We start from the raw sequence: 18,220 nt of genomic DNA on the forward strand, positions 1-18,220 counted from the left end.
AGAGGTGGCGGCACAGTGGTAGATAGTCAGGTGGGAGTTGCCCTTGGAGTCCTTAAAATTGACTCCAGCCCCCATGAAGTCTAATGTCATCAGGTCAAACATGGGCAAGGAAACCTTCTACTGATTACCATGTACTGCCCCCACCCCTCAGCTGATGAATCAGTGCTCCTCCATATTGAACATCACTTGAAAGAAGCACTGACAGTGGCAAGGATGCAGAATGTACTCTGGTTGGGGGACTTCAATGTCCATCACCAAGAGTGGCTCGGTAGCACCACCTCAGACAGAGCTGGCCGAGTCCTAAAGGCCATAGCTGCTAGACTGGGTCTACGACAGGTGGCGAAGGAACCACTAGGGGGAAAAACATACTTGACCTCATCCTCACCAACCTGCCTGCCACAGATGCATCTATCCATGACAGTATCGGTAGGAATGACCTCCACACAGTCATTGTGGAGACGAAGTCCCGTGTTCACATTGAGGATGCCCTCCGTCGTGTTGTGTGGCACAACCACTGTGCTAAATGGGATAGATTTCAAACAGGGCCAGCAACTCAAGACTGGGCATCCATGAAGCACTGTGGACCACCAGCAGCAGCAGAATTGTACCCGAACACAATCTGTAACCTCATGGCCCAGCATATCCCCTATTCTACCATTACCACAAAGCAGGGGCTCAGCCCCGGTTCAATGAAGAGTGCAAGAGGGCATGCCAGGAGCTACACCAAGCATACCTAAAAATGAGATGTCAACCTGGTGATGCTACAACACAGGGCTACCTGCTTGCCAAACAGCATAAGCAGCAAGTGATATTCAGAGCTAAGTGATTCCACAACCAACAAATCAGATCTAAGCTCTGTAGTCCTGCCACATCCAGTTGTGAATGGTGATGGAGAATTAAACAACTCACTGGAGGAGGAGTCTCCATAAATATCCCCATCCTCAATGATGGGGGAGCCCAGCACATCAGTGCAAAAGATAAGGCTGAAGCATTTGCAACAATCTTCAGCCAGAAGTGCCGAGTGGATGATCCATCTCAGCCTCCTCCATAGGTCCCCAGCATCACAGATGCCAGTCTTCAGCCAATTTGATTCACTCCATGTGATACCAAGAAACGGCTGAAGGCACTGGATACTGCACAGGCTATGAGCCCTGGCAACATTCCAGCAATAGTACTGCAGGCTTGTGCTCCAGAACTTGCTGTGCCCCAAGCCAAGCTGTTCCAGTACAGCTACAACACTGGCATCTACCCATCAATGTGGAAAATTGCCCAGGTATGTCCTGTACAGGGAAAGCAGGACAAATCCAACCCAGCCAATTACTGCCCCATCAGTCTACTCTTAATCATCAGTAAAGTGATGAAAGGGGTCATCAACACTGCTATCAAGCAGCACTTGCTTAGCAATAACCTGCTCACTGATGCTCAGTTTGGGTTCTGCCAGGGTCACTCAGCTTCTGACCTCATTACAGCCTTGGTTCAAACATGGACAAAAGAGCTGAACTCCAGAGGTGAGATGAGAGTGACTGCCCTTGACATGAAGTCAGCATTTGACCAAGTATGGCATCAAGGAGCCCTAACAAAACTGGAGTCAATGAGAATCAGGGGGAAAACTCTCTGCTGGCTGAAAATATACCTAGTACAGATGAAGATGAGTGTGGGTGTTGGAGGTCAATCGTCTCAGATCCAAGACATCACTGCAGGAATTCCCCAGGTTAGTGTCCTAGGCCCATCCATCTTCGGCTGCTTCATCAATGACTTTCCTTCCATCATAAAGTCAGAAGTGGGGATGTTTGCTGATGACTGCACAATGTTCAGCACCATTCGCGACTCCTCAGAATCTGAAGCAGTCTATGTCCAAATGCAGCAAGTCCTGGACAATATCCAGGCTTGGGCTGACAAGTGGCAAGTAACATTCACACCACACAAATGCCAGCCAATGACCATCTCCAACAAGGGTAAAGCTAACCATCGCACCTTGACATTCAATAGCATTACCATTGCTGAATCCCCCACTATCAACATCCTGAGGGTTACCATTGACCAGAAACTGAACTGGACTAGCCACAAAAATACTGTGGTTACAAGAGTAGGTCAGAGGCTAGGAATCCTGCGGAGAGTAACTCACCTCCTGACTCCTGAAATCCTGCTCATCATCTACCAGCACAGTGAGGAGTGTGATGGAATATTCTCCACTTGCCTGGATGAGTGCAGCTCCAACAGCACTCAAGAAGCTTGACACCATCCAGGACAAAGCAGCCCGCTTGATTGGCACCACATCTACAAACACTCACTCCCAACACCATCGACGAACAGTGGCAGCAGTGTGTACCATCTACAAGATGCACTGCAGGAACTCACCAAGGCTCCTTAGAAAGCACCTTCTAAACCCACAACCTCTACCACCTAGAAGGACAAGGGCAGCAAATACATGGGAGCACCACCACCTGGAAGTTCCCCTCCAAGCCACTCACCATCCTGACTTGGAAATATATATCACAGTTCCTTCACTGTCGCTCGATCAAAATCCTGGAACTCCCTTCCTACAAGCACTATGGGTGTACCTACACCACATAGACTGCAGCGGTTCAAGGAGACAGCTCACCACCACCTTCTCAAGGGCAATAAGGGATGGGTAAGAAATGTTGGCCTAGCCAGTGATGCGCACATCCCATGAATGAATTTTTTAAAATTCTCAGAATATAGGCTACCATTGTTTGGTTAACAGTGCCCTGTGTTGTGATTTTGACTAGCCTTGAATATTAATGGTAATATGTTGAGCTGGATTGGCTGAAAGGGTATAGACAGGAAGTAGTTATAGATAGATTTGTGTTTGTTTGGAGACACCACTAGTGGTGTCACACAGGACTAGATTTTGGGACCATTGCTCTTTACTATTTTTATTAATGATCTACCTGCAGCTATCAGGGGACATTATGTGCAAATGTGCAAGTGATATTAAAGCCTGTCAGAAAATTAGGATTGTAGATAATGCTTGATGTCCCTTGGCAGATCTTGATGTGTTAGGAATTGGGCTCATGACTGGCAGATTATGTTCAAATTAGAAAAAGTGCAATGTTGTGCTTGTGAGAAGGCAGATGATCCACATACATACGCCCTTGAACTACTTGGATCAAAGCATTAAAGAAGGTAGAGAGAGAAAAAGAGATGGGCTTTCTAATGCACAGATCTTAAAAGGTTCATGAGCAATGCCATGAAACAATAGCAATGGCAAATATGGTGTTGGGGCACACATAGAGGTCAATTGATTATAAGACCTTGGTCAGGCCTCACTAGGACTACTGTGTCCAGTTTTGGTTTCCTTACATGGTTAATGATATTGAGGATTTGATATGAGTGCAGAGGAGGGACCACTCGACTAAGTAAACTGGTAATTAGTCATAATGTTAGGCTAAAAAAGCTAGGACTCTAAATATCAGAGATGTATAGGCCTAGAGCTGACCCTGTCAAAGATTAGAAGATGATGAAGGGAATTGATTGGGATAGAGTTATCAGTTTGTTCCAACGAAATGGTTTACAGAGATTCAGGGTTTTAATTGTATAAGGACAGGTCTGGGTTAGTAGCCAGGCAGTGGTTCTTTCCCCAGAGAATGGTGGATATCTGAAACAAGCCGCAGGCTTGTGTGGTGGGGCTGGATTTAATGCAACCCTTTGTGGCAGGAACCATGGTGACTGGGCCCATTGAATTGTGAGAGAGGTCCCACGTCAGTTCCCCAGCTACACTGGAGGGTGGAATGGGCCGACATGGGGTTTCTGGCTGCCAGTGGCGCGATGTCAATTGGGCTCATTAATGAGCCATTATCCCGAAGGCCACAACAATTTAACGGTGGTTCAGGGATTAAATGGGGGGGTCACACAACTTTCCTGTCAGGTTTGTCAACAGCCTCACAGGGGTGGTTCCCTCATTATCAGGCACTCTGTGCCTGATAATGGGACCCAGCATCGGAAAGGGGGGAGGGCACTGAAAGCCACCCCCTACCCTTTGCCTCCGAACCCCGGCTCCCCCCTCTCCCATGACCCCCACTGCACAATCCCCATCCCACCCTCACTCACATTTGACCTGGGGTCCTACGATGACCCTAGGCCTCTGGTGGCTCTAGTGCTGCCAGCAGCCACCACTCCCACTGATGCTGGTGGCAATGACAAGCTGCCAGCCTCTAATTGGCTGGCTGCTTTCAGCAGGTGGGGCTCCCATCACTGGGAACCTCAATCACAGGGAAGGCTTGATGGTGGCCACTTCATGCCTGAAGGGCATTTGATTCTGTCAGGCCTCCGCCACGGAATTGCCATGGGCTCCCCACTGGTTCTCCAACCAGTTGGCGAGAGCCTGTCGACCCAACAAAATCCCACCTGTGGTCAATGATTCACTGAATTTCTTCAAGTGAGAACTGGACCTATTTCTGACAGAGGTAGAGATTGTCTCTTACTGCAAGGAATTCAGGACTAGTGCAATCCCTGGACAAGTTTTGATCACCATGGGGAGGAATTTCATTCTTCTTTTCATGGCATATGAATAGCACTGGCTAGGCCAACATTTGTTATTCATCCCTAATTGCCTTTGAGGAGGTGGTGATGAGCTGCCTTCTTGAACCGCTGCAGTCCGTGTATTGTAGATATACCCCCAGTGCTGTTAGGGAGGAAGTTCCACGTTTTGACTCAGCGACAGTGAAGGAACAGTGGTATGACTTCAAGTAAGGATGGTGTGTGGCTTGGAGAGGAACTTGCAGGTTGTGGTGTTCTCATGTATCTGCTGTCCTTGTCCTTCTAGGTGGTAGAGGTTGCGGATTTGGGAACTGCAGTCGAAGAAGTCTTGACAAGTTGCTGCAGTACTTCTTGCAGTTGGAACACACTGCTGCCATTTAGTGCCAGCGATGAGGGAGCGAATGTTTAAGGTGGTTGATTGGGTGACAATCAAGTGGGCTGCTTTGTTCTGGATGGTGTCTAGCTTCCTGAATGATGCTGGAGCTGCACTCATCCAGGCGAGTGCCCATCACAGCCCTGACTTGTATCTTGTAGATGGTGGATGGTCTTTGAGGAATCAGGAGGTGAGTTACTCACCGTAAAAATCCAAGCCTGATTTCCCAGATTTTTTTCACAAGTTCGTCTGGGCTTTTATCTGTCCTTTTTGCCTCTTACAAGAGATCACATGATTTTTCGGTGCTGTGAAGAATGTATATATTGTGATGCATAATGTATCACAATTGTGTGGGACAGGTTGGGTAGATCAAAGGGTCTTTTGCTGTTCACCATTGTTTGTACATTTTCTCAGCAGGCACAGGACTTGCAGTCCACAGTGTCATTATCTTGTGCTGATAGTTTTTGCTTTTTTCAATGAAATTTCCTTGGATTCAAACATTAAAACAGAATGCAGCCAACAACTGTTGTTAGAAATAGATATTGATGCTACTGGTTGCAGATTAGGTAAATGTAACTGTCGTTCCTCCCACAGTTGTGCTTATTGAAGAATGACAATTACAAATACATTGTGAAAGAACAGAGACATGCATCCATTTCATTTTTATTGATTTATGTTACTTCTGCCTTTGTAGACCTCCCTCTCACCTTTGAAAATATTGTCCAGCTTTTAAAATTATAACACTCCAATTCTGGCCACATGGATCTTAAATCACTTACAGTGATCCTGGGCTCAGTGGATCTGGATCTTATCCCTTTTACTTACTTATCAAAAGAAGCAAAAGGTTTTTGTTTTGTTTTAAATGTTTATCTATGTCATCACTGAGGACGTGATGAATGAAAAGGCAAGATCAAAAAGGCAAGCAGGTATGGACGCTATAACATTATGAAATCACATATGTTACTTGCAGAAAATTGATTTTTCTTTTTCATCTAAGTCTGGCAGTCAGCTCGTTGACTGTGAGAGTCCATAAAGAGTGCACAAAATATTTGCAATTTAATTAGGGGAATATAACAGCTGTAAATAATGCCATTTTCTAACTAAAACCCATGACTTTAAACATTTTTAAAAAGCCTTCATTAAACTCAAAATTTGGAGTCTGACTCTTGATCTGAGACAAAAGATTATCCCTGTCATATACCCAGTGACTTTGAATGTTCTAATTAGTCATGAAGGGCATTCAAGATGCAAACTAATTTTACGATAGAGCATTCATAAGGCGTCATTTTAACTATGGATAATTGTGTAAAATGGGCAATATCAAATTGGATGCCCATTATTGACTTGATTTCTATTGACTTCAAAAGAGTGGAAAATCTGATGTGATAAAGTAGAGTGGCCAATTCCATATTTTTCAAAGTTCAAATTATCTCCATTGTGTTTATTTTATTAAATTCCAAATTCTTAAAGCGGTGTTATCTTCATTAAAAAAGTTCGGAAAACATACTTTTCAATTGGAGAGGCAGAAGAGTGAGAAGCAGTGAATCAGTTTTATCAATGCGCAAGTAACACATGAATATGATTCAATGTGATTCACGTGCGCAGTAATGAGCAATGAAAAAGATTTTTCAAGTGTTTTTATGTGCATTGTTCATTTAAATGTGTCCCCAAAAGATGTTTTGTTTTTGCATTTAAAATTTGCAAAAGGAAAAACCGCCAGGAATATAAATGATCTGTAAAGGAATCAAAGCTTAATTCAACTTCAGTAAATTATGTCTTTCTGACTCTAAATGCTAATATTTCAACTAAAATAGTTAAAAGGTCAGAAATGTGCAAATTAATATTTTTTCAAAGGTGCAAAGATGCCTATAGACTCTTCATATATTTATGCATTGCTGTAGCCCTGAAGTGGTGAAGTAATTTTCAGCAATCAAGATATTTTGTATATTATTTTCAGTCAAATAAATAAAAAAATATAAAATATCGATGTGAGAAAACACAATGGCATTTTTTATCATTGCAACTTTCTGAAAAAGATGAAAAGACTCCAGGCATTGTGCAGAACACTATCAGATCTCAGATGGTTAATGGTATATGCAATACTGCAAAGAAAAAAAAGCTCAATCCTGCCATAAGGAACCATGCAGTAAATGTTTCTCAGGCGCTGAATCTAAAGCTATAAATATTCTGAAGTATTCATTAACATTCGGTCTGGCAAGTCTGTTCACCACTTATTCTCTTCCCACTCACTCCCCTTTGGAAATTATTGGGAATCCCAATTCCATATAGGCTGCTTCTAGTATAGTACTAAAATATATTCATTATTATTACATGCTGCATTTTACATAAACAGTGTAATCTTGAGCGTACATTGTTTCCTCTAACATGCAGGCACCATATTCTGATAAGACATATAGGAGCATAGTCCCTCAGTCTTGTCTGTTTTCACCGAATAATTGCATGGTTCGTTAATACATACTTTGATTCTGCATAACAAATCACAATGTATTTAAATCCAAAAGACAAGCTAACACTTACCAATATACATGATGGCCTTCATTAATCATACTTTTCAAATCCCACAATTTTTTCTATCTTCCACTATCTCAAACACAACCTGCCACATGAGACACCAGAGTTTAAATCTGCATCATCCTTTTGACACTTCAGACCCAGCATACTGCTTACATCCCATGCAGAATCCTTGTGTGATTAGTGTCTACTCTGTTAGCATAGAGTGCTGCTCTTACAGTACTTTGTGAAATCTGACTCCTCCTCATGATGTTCTTGCTGTGCCTGTGACATCAGTGCTGAGAGCGCCTCACAGGTTCCTTCTCACAGATTAGCCTGTCCTATGAAGCTTGAAGTTTCCTTCCTGATCAGATTAGAAATAAAAGGCATTATTTTCTTCCATGCAAGGCTTTTTTTGTATGAACTAGAAAAAAAGAGTATCTTCCTCTTCATTTTCTGTTCACCTAATACAAACGTTGGAAAATTTCACAGGGATCAATAAAACTCCTGTGTTCGTTTAAGCAGACAAACTGAGCTCTGTTCTGAAATCATGAACCACACAGTCACAGTTCAGAACTGCAGCTTTTTGTCCATTATTGATCAAAGTACTGCACTAGCAAGGCTCATTGGCGCACTAATGTTCTTTGCCATGCAGTGGCAGGAGGTGGGTTTTATCCATACGATTATATGCAGGCAGCTCCAGAACTTGGACATCTGGAAACAAGGCTGAGCAGCGGGCAAGAGGTAAGGGGACTCTCACGCAGCCTGGAATTCAGAAAGTGAGCCAACTAATGCTGCTCTTATACACCTTCTAGTGGCCAGTTAAAGAGTAACTGGAGTCTGAAAAGATGCTGTCTGCCTGTCTGCCATCTTGACTGAGTGGATAATTATTTATCTAAATTTAAACTGGACAGTAATGTTGTGGAAGTGCCTCACTTGTAGTTTTGATCACTGTAGATCAGACAGTAGACTATTTTTTTTAATGCTGCGTTTAGATAAAAGAATTAAGTAAGCATTTGTGAAAATACATTTATTTTATTCATAGATCCAGAAATGGACCTATTTCAATTCATGCTTGTGGGAAATCACCTACTTCAATTCATATATTATGAAGCAAACCCATTTTATAAATATTGTGAACAGAGTTTTAAATGCCCTATCCTCATTAAGTTTTGGCTAATTAAGACACAAGATGATTGGCTGCATTTTACAGCCATCTGTCAGGCGTGCCTCCGGCCAGGGGGGGCACATAAAATATGTTGGGTGTCGATAGCCCACCGCCCACCCCGACCCGATTCCCATAATATGGGCAAGGATAAGGTGCCCAGTAGCCTGTCGACCCTTAGTCATATTGGGGCCCTTTATTGCCCATTTAAGGCCTTCAATCAGTCTGCATTGTCATAATATGCTGGGCTGTGGAAGGTGGACAAGGGTGCAAAGGCCATTTTTTCACCCAAGTTAGTGAAAAGGCCGGAAGGAAGGGGGAGGGAAAGTACATCCTATGAAGGGTATCCTATACACATCGAGGGGCAGTCCTCCTAAGATCATAGCCCCACTTTGTGCTTCCCAGCCTGGCCTCCAAAACCCACCCCTACCCCCTTGCCCCTCCCCTCCCTCATCCCTAGGATACTCGATCCTCCCCGCACCCTAAAATACCGGGGACTTACCCGAGTCTGGTCACCATGATCTTCTTCCTGGGACCTCTTTGTCGTCCCAGGAATGCCCATTAATGAGTTCCGATGCTGCTGGGACTGCAAGAGTTGACGGTCAATCAGATTGGCTGACAGCTCTCGAGGGCCTGACTTTCTTCCATGAAGGGTGAGGCGGGGGAAGTCCCATTCCCTGCTTGCTAAGGCCACCCCTGGCATGTCACCACTGCAAGGCTATCGGTGTGAGACTGACTTTTCATCCTGGGGAACGAGTAACATGCCCAGCCCTAAAATCCAGCCCCATAGCTTTAAGCTGAACATTTCTGCAAAAGCAAAGAAATGGAGAAAAAATCTGCTACCGAATGTTGTGAAGCAATCCTAAATGATATAATTTGATTAAGCTTCCATGCTTAAGAATTCAATATTTGTTTAGTTGAAGGCTAATTGTTTCAGGACACCTTGTACCAAAACCTCGGCCCTTCATCAGATGTGCTAAATTTAATAGGTAATAATGTAGTAAATTCCCCGCGCATAAATTTTGGTCTGCCAAGAAATATCCTGGCAGCAGGTAAAGCCAAAATTATTAAATCAGAAATAAGTAAAACCAACAATATGTGTAAGCAATTGAGTTCTGTTCTATAATTAAATTTTATGTTGTTCACTAAAACACAAATTAAAAAGTAATCTGTTTTAAAATGACAATTAAAAAATGCTTTTGCCCTAAAATAATGCTGCAGGTTACCAGGATTTGAACTCTTAAAGTATTCAGTTGAGGTTTCTCCCTTTTCTATCCTAGCAGAGCCATTCAAAATATTAGGAATGATACCTTCACTGAAACGGTGGAGTGAAGAAGTTCAGAGAAACATGCCTGTGTGTTATTAATCATTGTAAACTCAGGGCCCAAGCCCCTATTTCAGAGGAAAATATAAACCAAGCAGCAGCTGACAGAGTTTTCACAGTGAACAAAAATAATTTTTAAAAATCAGTGTCCTGATTAAGTCTGCTTGATATTTTTACACGGTTGTGATCAATCACTGTTGCTATTGATTCCACAGTAATCAACCAGCACTTTTCTTATAGCTGACAAAAGTCCACAAGAGCAGGTAAACACTCAAGAAAAGCACTGAGGATGCTCCACAACTGCATCTTGTGGTGTGGTACTAAGTAATGAGGTGAAAAGGTTTCAGGTTAGATCCCTAGACTATTGGGACTGGGGGGAGAGGGGGTAGTGGTTGCGGGGTTGGGTAGGGATGCAATATATCTCAGCTAGGAAAAATAGAAGCCTTTGTTTGTGTTTCTGAAAACTGTTCAGTTACATCTGCCTGCTCATGGGTACTGTATAGGGACAGGATGTTATGCTTCACAAGGTACCACATTTGAATAGTTTGCTCAATTAATGCAGTATCGTACACTTGGATTGGAATGATACGATGCAAAAAGCCACCATTGCAGCCGGCAGGTAAAACGTCCTTTTTCCCACCCGCTACTGCATTTAGTGCAAATCTGGGACAATTCCGCCCTATGTCTCCCATAAGTTATCTGTGTTTATCTGGTTCAAATTTGTAATTAAATCATGTTTCTGAAGAAATGTATATGTTATACAATATATTATATTATATAATACTTAGTTAACTTGCAACTTCATGTATTAAATATATAATCTGGTTTATCTAATCATCAAACATTGACAAAATAGTAATTTGGAAATAATGGAGGTCTTGTGATCCAATAGTTAGCGTCCCTGCTTCTGAGCCAGAAGCTCTGGGTTCATGTCACACTCTAGGACTTGATGGCCAAGAAAAGTGCCTTCATAATGTGGCCACGAAGGTTGAGTATCAACTTGTAAACCCTTCCAATACACCAATGGTAGGTGGCAAGAGCTGAGGAGATTTCTGGTCAACCATGTGATGGAAAGAAATTGGAGCCTCTACCATCGCTATCCATGGTTCTAAGCTACAACATGCATGTAAAAGTGCATGTTGCCACAACAACTTGGACTCCTTGGGGGTGCTGGTTGGCTCAATTCACTGGACGGCTGGCGGGGAGCAGACTTGTGCCAACAGCACCAGGCTCAATCCTTGTTCAGGCTGGGGTGGATGCAGGACCTGACTCCTTGCCCACTTACCCATGGTGGTGATCTCGGCACTGTGGGTTAGATCTGCCTTTGCGCAGAAAACTCAGTAAGTAGTAGTATTTGGAAATCATACAAGGATTCTCTTTGCCTTAGCATTGAAACACAAGAATGATAAACAAGTAAACACCAAGCTAATGAAATAAAATTACGCACAGGTCCATCATATCCTTGGAGCTGGTTGGTTTAGTGGGTTAGAGCAGTAGATTTTCATTTGAAACAAGTGTAATTTAGTGGGGCAGAAATTTTCTCTCAGCATTTGCTGTCAACTAGTCATCAGAATATAGATGCGGGGATTTAAAAAAGTCATTTGGCCTATCATACCCGCTTCAGTAACAAGGACTGTATAGTCTACCCTTTCATGGGTTCTGTGCCATTTATCTAATCACCTGAAGAAAGATTCTGTATAAGTGTGATTCCAAAAAGTAATTAGACAATATCCCAAAATGTTTACCTAACTGCAACTCTGAGCAATTGCTCCCACAGATGACACCTGTTCCCTAAACTCAGTAACATGGTTAATTATTACGCACTGTATATTTTATCATCTCAGTCCTTGTGTACCTTACAGCCTTCAATCTAGTTTCCAACCAGGTAATTGCTGAGTGCTCTTTTGAAGTAGCTAATCAATGGATGATTAATTGTTTTTTGCTGGGAATCTGTTGCAGAAAACCACTACACTGGGAGAATTGTGTTCTCTCAGTTTCACTCGAAGCTTGTAGCTTTAGTTTAATTTCAGGTATTAATTTTTAATCTGTTCCCTTTAAGTAAATTAACTATATTGTCATAACTTAACATTTTCAAACTAGCTACTAAATTGGTGTATGTTGGCACACTTATTCAGATTGACAACACTATTGAGAGTGGAGATAAACATTACACTGGTACATTAGGGGGTGCACTTTTGTGCTGGCAATTTGATATTAGTCTTGGGCAATAGGATAGATTCCATTTCAGGCACCCAGTCAGCAGCAAAACCCAATGTAGCACTGTGAAGTGCAAAGTAAATTTGCCTCATCTCTGCCCCAACAACCAAACTGAAACCCAACCTCAGATGAAATATTCCCTGCCGTACCTGCTCATTTAAAAAAATTCACGTCATTCTGTGGCCTCTTTGAAGCGAGATTGCCAATCAGTGCCAGCTTCTGCTGAATCAGTGTGAGTCTTTATCGTGCCCCCAAGCCCAAGAGGAACTGAATTGAGATTACCCAAATCTTTCCACCCTTAAGACAGGATTTTCCGGCCCTGTCAGGGCAGGACCCGCCGCGGGAGATTCAGAATGTCCGTTAACTTTCGGCGGGATTGAACAATCCCAACAGCGGATGGGGCTGGAAAATCCTGCCTTTGCTATCAGAAGAGATTTTCATCCTATTACTCCAGGCTGGACTTGAACCCACATCCAGGAAACGAGAAGCTAGTGTCTAACCCACTACATCACCCTACACACCGCACCACCCCTTCCCTCCCAATACCCACCCTGCTGCCTCCTCCTTAATAATACTGATTTTTAAGGAAACGTAATCATTATAATTATGGCAGATCAGGTAACAACAGATGGCCAAAAACAAGGGAGCAACTGCTATTTTAACATATATCAGGACGGATTTTCCCGAGTAGACTTTGGGCCGGCCTATTCTGTGCAGGAGCCTCGGCTCCTTTTGAAAGGCAGGCTTCATTACAATCAGGCTGGCAAAATACAGGCACAAATTGAGCGCCGTGGGGCAGCCTGTCGGCTCCAAAGCCATCAAAATAACAGGCAGCTCGGCTGGAGAAAGTTAGGCCTGGGCACAGGGGTAGGGAGTGCAGGGGCGGGGGGCAATCTGATCTCAGCCCAGAAGGGAAAAACAGTTTGAACCAGTACTCTTATTTCCCAATTTTTACTGTTTTTTTTCCTTCTGGGAAGAGGGAAAAATCAGTGCGTCAGCAGCCCGAGCTATTACTGTGGTTCCTGGGAAGCCTCTCATGTCCACATAAATAAAGTAAAACTCACCTTTTGGTTGCCTGTTGGCCTTGCTGCAAGCTGATACTGGGCAGCACAATCCTGAAACAACTTTGGGAACCCTTAGACATCACACAACCCTAATTTAAATACCTAAGTCTGTTGTTCACCCTCATTGGAGGGCGCTAGCGAAATGGAGAATACCAGTGACAATGGAAATGGATAATAAGCTCTTTCACACCATCTTCAGGGCACAGCTGCTTTATTTCCAGTGCAGGAAGGCCTCAAAATTTAGCGCATCATCTCTTGACATCTTTGCACCCTATCAAATTGCTCAGCATCTTTTTTAGCCTTGACTCAAAAATGTAAATTTTCCAAAACTGGTGTTTTATCACCATGAATACTATTTAACTGATTTTGCACCCTGTGGAGCCTTGCACGGCCAAACGTGAATTCAACTGGTAAAAATGAATTAATCTTGCTGTCACTTCACTGGTGCTTTTTATAACTAACTGTACTATCTAATAAAGTGGTTTTTGTCTGTGTTAGGTAAAGCTCTGCACTGTACTCCAGAACATCTTGCATGAGTCTTTCTAGGATGTGATTTTAATAAATAGATTTATAAATATTATATATTTAAAAAACACATACATGTGTGCAGACACAGACTCAGCCTTTCAATAATAACTAATTACAATGAATTTTCTTGGGCTGTACTTAGGAAGATAGAAACAGGAAGCGGCCATCAGCCCCTTGAATCTGTTCTGCCATTCAATTAGACTATGGTTATTGTATAATTCTGTCGCTTAATGCTGATCTTTTCACAATGGCTTAGTAAGAATATGGTAGTTCAATAGAACGATATATGTGATTTATATATCACAATCCAATACAGGTTAAAAACAGGAATAATTCATTGCCAAATCAAGCAATTTTATTTTTCCAATGTACTTAGAAACCATACATTATGTTTCTCTGTTATTAACTATATTACTGCTATGCTGTCAAACCTATGCAACTTGAGTTTTCCATATACATTCTTGTGCAGCTTTTGGTTGCTGATCTGGACCTGAAACCATCATTTCAATTTCTACTTTTCTCTCATATTTTTACGTCTCCTAGGCCCATCTCATCTATTGTCATGCCTTCCTTCACTTCCCCCTTCTCAGATACTCTGCCCTCCCAATTCCCTACCCCAATCCTTCAGTACTCCTTGAACTTCCTGCTCCAAGGCATGACTTCCTCTTAGATAAGCCTATGGCTTCCTTCTGTGCCTCTCTCAGCATCCTCCAAAGGGCTCATTGAGGCACTCTCTTCTTGCTCATTATGAGCAACAACTCCAATTGCCTCATCCAACTATTTCGCTGAACCTCCCCCCATGCAGCCCTTCTGTTAGGGACTAATCTTTCCAATCTTCTTCCCGTAAAGTCCTCCCTCCTACCCTTAATCCTGTGGACTCTGTCAGCAGATCAGCTCTCACTGGCCTTTTTGCATCTCCCTACAGGGTGTCCATTTCCTTGTGAACAAGAGCCTTGCTGTCATGAACATAATATTGATCATTGCATCAACACCAGGGCCTTTATGAAATCCTAGCTGAGGGGTGATGATGCCTGCCTACTAAATGAAGCCTCTGAACCTGCATATATCTGCCCCACCAAGACAATTGCAGTGTTAGTGTGGTACTTATCACCAGATCACACCCTGGCCTGACCCCATTTGCTCTGGCATTTTCTTATCCTTTGTTCCAACCCTCTCACCTCTCATTTAAAATACCCATTCTCTACACACCCCCACGTATGACAAAAATAAATTCTCACCAAGATATCTTCTCTGCTTTCCTCCCTCAGCCTCTGCACTGAATGACTTCTCATCCTTGGTGATTTCAACCCCAATCTCAACTCATCCTGTTCCCTTTCCTCTGAGGTTACTGGCCTCTTATCCTCCCTAAATTTCTCTCTGATTCATGGTCATGGTCACTCCTTTGATCTTGCCATCTCAAGTGGCCTTGCTTCCCATTGGATCAGTCACAGAGAAACCCATCATTTCCCTGCATCATTGTCCGCCTACATCCCCCTTCTATATACCAAACCTACCTCCTTCTCTGTATGCCCCTGGTGAAAATTATCACCCAATTTGCTTTGAACTACATTTTAAAAATCCCAACTTCTTAGCCTTTGGTCATCTGTTCACCACAACATTTCTGCAGCTACTCATTTGCTCACCTTCACCCTTGATGTCCCCACCATCATCATCATGTGCTTTCTGCCCAAAGGCAGGTCCTTGGCTCATGGTCTTCTCCATGTCTCGCTATGCTGTGCCAGTCTTTTCAATTTCCAATAACTTCCTTCAATTTTTCAGCCATCCAGCATTGGTATTCTCTTGTTTCCTCTTCTTTGTTTTCCTTGGATTTCTTCTTAAGATGTGCCCTACACAGTCTCGCTATTCTTTCCTAATTCATTCAGCAAATCTCTTTGTTTATTCCCTTTCCTCAGCACTTCCTCATTTATTACTTTTTCTGTCCAGCTGATCCTTTCCGCTGTCCTCCAAACCCACATTCAAAGCTATTTAGCACATAGGTCTCTTCTTTCTGTTAGGTCCAACTCTCACATCCATACAAAACAACACTCCAAATCAAGCTCTTTACAATTTGCTTCTTGAGTTGTTCCTTCAGCTTTCCAGTTAGTGACTGTCTTTTCTTACCAAATACAACCTTTCCCATTTCCATCCTTGTTCTTCTTTCATTGTGGCACCTTCCATCTGCAGATGCTATGCTTCCTAAGTTCTGGAATCCTTGCATCCATTCTAGTTCTTGTCCAACTCCTCTTCCAATTACACATGGTTCTGACTCTGCGTTGGCTACTTTCACTGTTGTTGTTTGTTCCATGTATAGATTTCTTATGAGTCATCTATCTCTCCAGTCTGCTCCAAAGTCTTTCAGCAGTGTCCATTGAATGCTTTTTCAAAATCTACAAAACAAACATATCCTTTCTGTCCAAATGTTAAACTGTTTTCACTCATTAATCTTATTATGCTGATTGCTTCTCTTGCCTCTCTTTCTCCCTAGAATCTAAACTGACCATCTCTGATCTAGTTCTGCACCTTCCCACCCACTCCCTCAGTTACAATTCTCAGCACAACCTTCAATGCATGGTCTCTCTGGCATCCTTTCATCTACCCTGCGTAGACCATCAGAATATTTGCGCAAGTCAGAACATCGACATGTCTTTTGCTTCTTTCTTAGGGCGATCATTATTGTCTAAATGAAATCCTCTGGTTACTCTCCTGATAAATAAACATCTTTGCACAGCTTATTAAACATTGGTGTTAAGTTCTTCCCCATGTTTTAAATCAACTCTATAGGCATTTCAGCTATTCCAGCCACTTTTCCAGTTTTCGGCTCATTTATTGATGCACTTATCTCACTCGCTGGTCCAATGAAATCGATGTCAACATTACTCTCTTCTTCTAGCTCAATCATTTCAGGTTTTTCATTTTTTGCGTGTAGTTTTTCAATATGCTCATTCCATCTTTTTCTTTTTTCATCAGAATTTGTTCATAAAACACCTTCCTTACTCATGATTGCTGTCATTTTCAGTCATTTATGCAGAGTGCTACTAATCTCCTATGCTTTTGCATACATAAGATCGACCCTTCTTAACTCATCTAATACTTCTCGTATACTACATTGCTCTTTTAACCATCGTTCTCATGCCTTTTCTGTTTCTCTTATTAGTTCGTTATCCATTATGTCCTAATCTTCAATAAAACCATTACTCTCTCTCACCCTGGCCGCTCCACAGGTACAATCCTCATCTCTGCTCTCTTAAATCCAAGGAATGCAGACTTGAACTGATAGGATGGACAACTGGTTTAGCCATTCACCACCAGATCTGGCTACAATGTCATAGTTATTTATTTCTATTTGTGCTATGAATGAATCCATCGTGTTAGAAATGTTGAGTGCTTTCAGATAAAGAGCGTTTAATTCTGTCCTTTTTTTACAGTTTTTCCCTATTCTATTTACTGGTGTGCTCTTTTCTTTGTACACCCTGTCTCCTCTGTCACACTCTGGTTATCATTACCCGCATCACTACCCTGCACTATTGTCTTTTTCTTTCTCTTTAACTTTCCAATTCTCCCCTCACATTCCTCCCGCTATTTAGTTTAAAGCCCTCTCTACAGCCCTAGTTATACGATTCGCCAGTGTATTGGTCCCAGCACAGTTCAGGTGAAGGCTACCCCAGAGGTACAGCTCCCTCTTTTCCCAGTAATGTTGTCAGTGCTCCTTGAATTGAAACCTACGCCAATCTTTAATCCACATATTCAACTCAATTTGCTTATGGCTCAGACAGTAATCCAAATATTATTACCTTTGTGGTTCTGCTTTCTAATTTAGTCCTGAGCTGCTCACATTCCCCCAGTAGAACTTCCGAAAGCACCATCAGGTTCTGCTTTCATCTCCTAAAACTGCACACTATTCCAGGATCATCCTGGAATGCAAAGATAACCCCTGGCTTCTTTTCTCTACTGCAAAGCATCTCCTTAAGTTTATGGAAGCACAGAGTGCGACAAGGCCTGAGTGTGACAAGGTGTGAGGTCTAACTTGGGAATTTGGTGCAGAGGGGGGAGGAGGAGTTGCTTTTCTTTTCTTTTCAGCCCCCAGAAGATGGTGAGTGTTTAAGCCTTTATTAGTTGTGCAGGTAGGCGATTGTTTGGTGAGTTTTTAAGATTTTATCCCTCAAAACAAAGGCAGTAGTTTAACTGGTAATGGGGAGATATAAGTGTTGCATTAAATTTACAGCTTAGCTGGTTAAATTACTTGGTATAAGACAATAATTAAGTGATATTTCTAAACTTGAAATCTAATTAGACAAAATTAAACACAATAAATGTGGCAGGTGATATGTTGCTGCTGTAGCATATGGGAGCTGGTGAACACCAATGTGATCCACGGCAAGTACATCTGCAGTAAGCACCTGCAGCTTGAGGAAATTCAGTTGAGTTGATGAGCTGGAGTTTGAGCTTGCGACACTGTGATTCATCAGGGAGGAGGAAAGTTACCTGGAGACTTTGTTCCAGGAGGCAGTCATGCCCCTTAGAATAGATACTTCAGATTT

At 42.5% G+C, this 18,220-nt stretch overlaps 1 protein-coding gene across 5 annotated transcripts in view; it reads right to left on the reverse strand.

Moving 5' to 3' along the window:
* LOC144678897 (zinc finger protein 385D-like) overlaps positions 1-7,641 on the reverse strand; it is a 452,940-nt gene extending 445,299 nt beyond the window's left edge. For 2 of the 5 annotated variants that reach the window (XM_078538955.1, XM_078538952.1), the window contains exon 1: positions 7,412-7,638. In XM_078538955.1, coding sequence (XP_078395081.1) covers positions 7,412-7,433 — 22 coding nt within the window. In that variant the 5' untranslated portion in view covers positions 7,434-7,638. Of the gene's footprint in view, positions 1-7,411 lie in introns of all 5 variants that reach the window. The other 3 variants (XM_078538956.1, XM_078538951.1, XM_078538953.1) reach the window with 3 other exon arrangements.
* Positions 7,642-18,220: the final 10,579 nt, after the last annotated feature.

The sequence above is a fragment of the Cetorhinus maximus genome, chromosome 3, assembly GCF_964194155.1.
Source record: "Cetorhinus maximus chromosome 3, sCetMax3.hap1.1, whole genome shotgun sequence".
NCBI lineage: Eukaryota > Metazoa > Chordata > Chondrichthyes > Lamniformes > Cetorhinidae > Cetorhinus > Cetorhinus maximus.